Here is a 7,342-nt window from a genome sequence, read left to right as displayed (position 1 = left end):
GACAAGTGGGGCAGATTGCTAGTCTATTGTCTGCGAGGGCTCCAGGAACTCTTCTTGTTGATACTGAAATGAATTCAAAAGAAATAATAATTGCGATGTCATTAAGGAGTGGGCAAGTATAGAAGGACCCCAGTGCAAAACAAAAGGGTGAGTTGATTCAAGGACAAGTAGAGACCGTGGATGAGCAGAAAATAATGAAATCAAGAAGGTGAAGTGAGGGTAGATACAGAGGATGGTTTGAAGAATAAGAGGAAGACTGGAGCTCTGAAAAAGAAGAAGAACGAAAATTCAATGAACGAGGAGAGTGAGGGAAGCAAATACATGCCTGCTTTACTTTTTCCCCAGAAGCAAAGAAGAGAGAAGTTGAACAAATAACTTGGGTGTTTTCTAGAAGTGCTCAAGAAGGTGCATGTTAATGAACCTTTCACAGAGGTACTATCACAGATGCCAGCATATTCCAAGTTCTTGAAGGAGATATTGTCTAACAAGCGAAGAGTGAAGGAGAATTCGGTGGTCAAGCTCACAGAGAATTGTAGTGCTATTATTCAAAATAAGCTCCCTCAAAAGTCTGAATATCCAGGGAATTTCACTATATCTTGCTCCGTAGGAAGTACTAAATTTGAAAAGTCTTTGTGTGATTTATGTGTTTCTATTAATCTTATCCCCTTGTCTATTTTTAAGAAGTTTGCGAGAGAAATTGGGCCAATCAGATCTGTACCTATGTCTTTGCAAATGGCGGATCAGACCATAATAATACCTGAACGAATAGTGAAGGATGTGCTAGTTCGAGTGGACAAATTTGTGTTCCTTGTGGACTTCATCGTGATGAACATGGAAGAGAATAAGGAGGCCCCTCTTATTTTAGGAAAACCTTTCTTGGCTACTGGTAGAGATATTCTGGATATTCAGAAAAGTCAGCTCGTGCTAATAGTGTGGGAAGAAAGAGTGGTGTTCAAGATGAAGGAAGCATGTAACGACCCGATTGGTCATTTAGAGAATTCACATTCCGTTCTGTAGTTTAAGGACTCGAGAAACTTTGTATTGTATATGATGACTTGCGTGTGTGGTCGAGTTCGAATTTGGGATGATTCGGGATTTTATTTGGAAGGATGATTCTTATTTTAGAAGCTTAAGTGAAAAGAGTTGACCGAAGTTTGAATTTTGTGTAGACAACTCCAGAATGGTATTTTGATGATTCCAATATCTTCGCATGGTTATTTTGGACTTAGGCATCTGTCCGGATTTGGATTTGGAGCTCCGTAGGATAATTTGATGTATTTTGGCGAAAATTGGGAAGTTGAAGGTTTGGAAGGTTGAGAGGTTTGACCGAGAGTTGACTTTGTTGATATTTCGAATTTTGATTTCGGGAGTTGGGTTATATCCATTGTGTCATTTAGAACTTGCATGCAGAATTTGACATTATTCCGGGTTAATTTGATATGATTCGACGCGAGTTGTAGAAGTTGGAAGTTCATAAGTTCATTAAGTTCGATTTGAGGTGCGATTCTTAGTTTTGATGTTGTTTGATGTAATTTGAGGCCTCAAGCAGGTTCGTGTTATGTTATAGAACTTGCTGGTATTTTCGGACGGGGTCCCCAGGGCCCCGAGTGTGTTTTGGATGAGTTTCGGATTTGTTCCCATGCTTTTGGCAAGTTTGTTTCTGGTATGTCGCACCTGCGCATTTTGGAGCGCAGGTGCAGAGCCACTTCTATGTGATTTTGGTTACTTCTGCGAGATGGTGCACGTCTAGTTGTATCACTTCTGCGGGTGAAGAATCACAGGTGCGCAATCGTATCTGCGGGATATTGATCGCAGATGTGCAATAGAGCCTCCAGATGGTTGTCCGCTTCTGCGATATTTTGGACGCTTCTGCGGAGTCGCAGATGCGAATAGTGGATCACAAGTGCAATTTTTGTTCTATAAGTGAAGGCCGCAGGTTCAATGATTTTTCTCGCAAATGCAAGCTCACAGGTGCGTTACTTGGTTTGCAAATGCGGAACTCCTTGGCAGCCAATTCATATATCGAGGGTTTGGCCATTTTTATCACTTTAGAGTTAGAGGCCTAGGGTTTGGGCATTTTGGAATGGTTATTCTCGTATTTGATGGGGGGTGGTAAGTATTATTTATCCGGAAGTGATTATATTTCATGATTCCATAATTATTTTTATCATTAAATTAGTGAACTGAATGAGAGGAAATGGGAATTTTTGTAAAATCTTTCAAAAATGTAAAATGAGGATTTGAACGATGATTTGATACCAGAATTTGATAATTTTGATATGGTTGGACTCGTGTCGGAGTGGGTGTTCGGATTTTCTGAATTTTGTCGGGTTCCAAGGTACGGGCTTGGGGTTGACTTTTTGGGCTGACTTTTTTGTTTTAATTAGAGATCGAAGCATTATTATTTGGAATTGTTTCCTTTGGGTTTTATTTATGACATGGAGTTATTTTGGCTAGATTTAAGCCAGACAGAGGTTGTTTCACATGAGAAGGTCATTTTAGAGTATCCTTTTAGCTTCTTTGAGGTAAGTATCTTGCCTAGCTTTGGTGGGGGAATTACCCCTAGGATTCGAGCCGTTTGTGCTATTTGTGTCATGTAAAAGCCGTGTACGCAAGGTGGCGAGTACGTACTCGGGCTTATATGTGGAAATTGACTGGTCTAGACTCTTAGGCATATTTTATGTATTTATCTGGAATTATTAGCACATGCTATATCTTTTATTCGTCATGTCTACTATCACATGTTTTATTTGAAGTTGTCATTACATGTCACATTCTTTACTTATCGAGTTTTCTCTTATATGCTTTATTTGGAGTTGTTTCCACTTTTACAATTACGTGATTTCTTTTATTGTTGAGTTGCTCTTTGTTGAGATTATTATTACATGATATCCCTTGTTGCCGATTTATTCTCAAGCCTTTAGACGTACTGCTAGTTGGTGTCATCGCTTTCATTGTTAGCTTAATTCATACACTAAAATCCGGAGTTGCCATTTCATGGATATACTTTCACTATTGAGTTTATCCTTAAATAATTAATTGGAATTGAAGTTATCGAAAGTCATTAATTTATTTTAATTGAAGTGTTGTTTAAAGGAGGTGTTGTTCCTTGTTGAGTTACTTTTTCATTTATTTTGTTGTTATTGAGATTCTATATACGTTGTGTTGAATTGTGGGCTATTTGTTGCGAAAATATTGATATCATTGAATCCTTGGAAAGATTGTGGCCTACAGGCACTTTGTGATACGAGTGATATGTTGTGTTGTTGTGATGATAGCACGTGTAAATTGTTGTGTGGTTTGATTGTTGTTATGAGGAGTATAAGGGGGGCATTTCACCGTTGTTGTTATACGAGGCATAAAAGTGGCATCTCACTGTTGTTGAATGTACGGAGTGATACGGGTGGCTATTGTGTGATTGTCCAGGTGGAGTGATAAATGTGTCTATTACATAGAGTGATAAGAGTGGCTATTACACGTAGTGATAAGGGTGGCTATTACATAGAGTGATACGGGTGGCTATTGTAGTGATACAGGTGGCTATTGTAGTGATACAGGTGGCTATTGGAGAGATAAGGGTGGCTAATGATATTGTCAGGGCGGAGTGATACGGGTGGCTATCGGAGAGATAAGGGTGACAATGTCAGGGATGATGTGTGATGGCTTGGGAATATTGTATTGGTGATTTTCGTGTGATGGTGTGTTTTTCATTGTGTATGACCTACCCCTTGTGTGACTTGTTTTGTTGCTTCATTGGACTACTAGATGTCTTTGATGTTACTTGTTGACTTGGGATGCAGTAGTACACCCACACAAGCATGCACCATAGCATGCCACTTGTACTAGCTCAAGCGTATGAAATTTGACATTTATTGATCATGCCCATGTGTTCTTGTATTATCTATTTCCATGTTGATATTGGTCTTATAATCATGTCAAGCGGATTGTCATTGTGATACAGTGACCATGCCGGGCAAATTATGATTGTGAGTATGTGACCATGCTGGTGGATTATGATTGTGAGCCTGTGATCATGCCGTGCGGATTGATATATTAGCACGTGAGTTGTCCGTGCTGTTGTGATTCCAGATCTGGGCACGAGGTGCCGTGAGTACATGATAATGGGTTGAGACCCATGACTTGTGACTATGAGATGAGGTATCATGGGGTGATTTCGTTGTGAATCATGTGTTAGAACAACTTGATTAATTGATTGTTCTATGTGTTTCTTATTTGGGTTTAATGATAATTCACAGTGTTCTTGTTGCTTTACTGTTTATATCACATATTGATTTTGTTGCTATTTACTGATTTCTGCATTCCATTATTAGCTTTAAATCTATATACTGCATAGGTTATCTTGTCTAGTGAGTGTCTTGACTTGTACCTCATCACTACTCCACCGATGTTAGTCTTGATAATTACTAGATACCGATCGTGGTGTACTCATACTACACTTCTGCAAAAAAAATTGCAGATCCAGGTACTCGGAGTCTGTTTATTGTTAGATAGTGGACCAAATATTGCTATGGAGTCTTCAAGGTATACCTGACGTCACGTTCCCCTACCTCAGAGTCACTTTCGGAAGTTATCTTTGCATAATTTAATTCTATTCCAGAACAGTTATACTTAGAGATATTTTTTAGTGAACTCAGTAGAGCTTGTGACTTGTACTACTGATTTTGGGATTGTTGGCTTTGTATAGAAATTTCTGTTTCATATTTAATAGTTGTTGGTTGAATTTTTCCATTAATCCAGTAAGTGTTAGGCTTATCTAGTCTTAAAGACTAGGTGCCATCACGACTTCCTACAGAGGGAAATTGGGATCAAGACAAGTTGGTATCAAAGCTCTAGATTCATAGGTGCTACGAGTCATAAGTGAGTTTAGTAGAGTATTGTGGATCGGTATGGAGACGTCTGTACTTATCTTCGATAGGCTACAGAACTATTAGGAAAAATCTCCACTTCTTTTATTCAAGTCATGCGGATTTGTTGATTTCGAAGTTTGAGCCTTTATATCTTTATTCTCTCATAGATAGTAACGACACGCACTACCATATGAGTTGAGCAGACACTCGTGCCCTCTGCTAGAGCCGCGAGAGGTAGGGGCCGAGGTAGAGGCCGAAGAGGGGAACGCACTGCAGCTAGAGCACTTGTCAGAACAGAAGTTGAGGAGATGCTAGTAGCTCCGATTGGGGGACAGGCACCAGAGGCGCCTGTTGTTACCCCCGGACTTCAGGAGACTTTAGTGCAGTTCCTAAGCATGTTTGCTACATTGGCTCTAGCGAGATTGATATCCGTTGCACCGGCTACTTCATAGATTGGGAGAGGATCTCAAACTCCCACCGCCCGTAATCCAGAGCAGCGGGATCCCATTGGTCAGATTCTTAGTGTGGCGCCAGTACAACCTATTATTCCGGTTCAGCCTAAGGTCAAGCCATAAGAATCAGATGAGGAACAAAAGAGGCTTGATAGGTACAAGAGGTATAGTAATTTCGTTAGGTTCGGATGGTGATTTCGGACTTGGGCGTATGCCCGGACTTGGATATTCCTAGAAGTTTTCGACATGAATTGGCAAAAGTTGAAAATTTGAAGGTTTGGAATGTTCATAAGTTTGACCGAAAGTTAACTTTGATGATATAGGGTTTGGGATTGTGATTTCGAAATTGTGGTTTCAGGAATTGGAATAGCTTCGTTATGTCATTTGGGACTTGAGTGCAAGTTTTGAGGTCATTCCGAGTTGATTTGATATGGTTCGGCACGTGTTTTGGAAGTTGAAAGTTCAAAAGTTCATTAAGTTCTATTTGAGGTACAATTCGTGATTTTGATGTTTTTATATGTGACTTGAGACCTCGAGTAAGTCCGTGTTATGCTATGGGACTTGTTGGTATACTCGAACGGGGTCCTGAGAGGTTCGAGTGAGTTACAGACGTGGTTTGGATCTTTTTTGTCTCATGTTGCATTGCTCAAACAAGCCTGGAGTTGGTGTTTCCGCATATGCGAAGGTTTGGATGCATATGTGAGTACTCAGATGCGGACATGGTATCACAGAAGTAATTAAGTAAAGGTGGCATGTTGTTGAGCAGTCTTAGGTGCGGGGCGCTGGATCGCATCTGCAGTGATATGGGGATGCAAAAGCGAGCAATGGCGCAAGAGTGGATCGATGCTCGCACCTGCGATGTCGTAGAAACGGAAAGTTTCTACAGGTGTGATAGGTCAGCTGGTAAGTGGAGTCCGTAGAAGCGTAACTTGTGTCGCAGAAGCGACGCCATAGAAGCGGCTAATAATTGCGCAGATGCGAAGGTACCTGGGCAGAACCATATAACATCGAGGGTTTGTTCATTTTGTCATATTTTGAGTAGGGGAGCTCGAATTTTGGTGCTTTTTTGGAGGCGATTTCCACCACATGGATTGGGTTAAGTGTTCTCTACTCAGTTTTGATTATACTTCATAAATCTATCTTCGTTTTTGGCAATTGGATTGTGAATTTCAAAGAGAAATTTGGGGGTTTTGTCTAAATTTTATAAAGTGATTTTTTTACTTTTGAACCTCAATTCGGAGTCGGATTTGAGTGAAACTAGTATGGTTGGACTCGTAATTTAATGGGTTATTGGATTTTGTGAGTTTTGTCGGGTTTCGAGGTGTAGACTCGGGGTTTGATTTTTTGGTTAACTTTGGAATTTTGATTAAAGATTTGACCTTTATCAATTGGGTTTGTTTCCTTTGCATTATTTGATGTTCTTGAGTTACTTTTGGCTAGTTTTAAGTCGTTTGTAGGTTGGTACGTGTGAGATAGATTTATTAGAGTATTGTTTGGCTTGCTCGGTATTGGATTCGGCTTGTTCGAGATAAGTAACACTTCTAAACTTAGTGCTGAGGGTATGAACCCTTGGATATACATGTTTATGTATTTGGTGTTGAGGTGAACCGTGTGAATTATGACTCGGTTGATTCTGTGTTACTGTGTAGTGACTTAATCTTGCTTCTATCCATGAAATCTACGTGCTAGAGTAATTGATCTGTGATCCATGTTAGAGACCGTGTTTAGGCTATATGCCTATCCTGTTAGGCCCACTGAGGTCATTTCTACTGTTGAGTTATTTGCTTAAATTGCAATTACATAGTCATATCCATTCATTTGTATATCATATCTCAGTTTCTGTTATCATTTGTTGTTACATCATGTTATCGTTGTTTGTGATGATTGACATGAGATTTATGAGGCTGAGAGACTCGAAAGGATGATGACTAAGCGAGGCGGAGGGCCTAATTATGAGTGATATTTATGGGATAGGGCTGCATACTGCATCTGACTTTATTGATTCATGATGGGATCGCGATG

General features: G+C 40.0%; 1 protein-coding gene across 1 annotated transcript; it reads left to right on the top strand.

Annotated features, from left to right (window-relative positions):
• The first annotated feature begins 444 nt into the window (after positions 1 to 444).
• Positions 445 to 1,017, top strand: LOC142165882 (uncharacterized). The gene has a single exon (XM_075224268.1). The coding sequence runs from the start codon at positions 445 to 447 to the stop codon at positions 1,015 to 1,017; it is 573 nt and encodes a 190-aa protein (XP_075080369.1).
• Positions 1,018 to 7,342: the final 6,325 nt, after the last annotated feature.

The sequence above is a fragment of the Nicotiana tabacum genome, chromosome 11 (assembly GCF_000715075.1).
Source record: "Nicotiana tabacum cultivar K326 chromosome 11, ASM71507v2, whole genome shotgun sequence".
In the NCBI taxonomy this organism is placed as follows: Eukaryota; Viridiplantae; Streptophyta; class Magnoliopsida; order Solanales; family Solanaceae; genus Nicotiana; species Nicotiana tabacum.
This window is presented reverse-complemented; position numbering and strand designations above follow the sequence as displayed.

What these genes read in the sequence shown, in the direction of transcription:
- LOC142165882 (XM_075224268.1), top strand. Translation starts at nt 445, where the DNA reads ATGCCAGCATATTCCAAGTTCTTGAAGGAGATATTGTCTAACAAGCGA.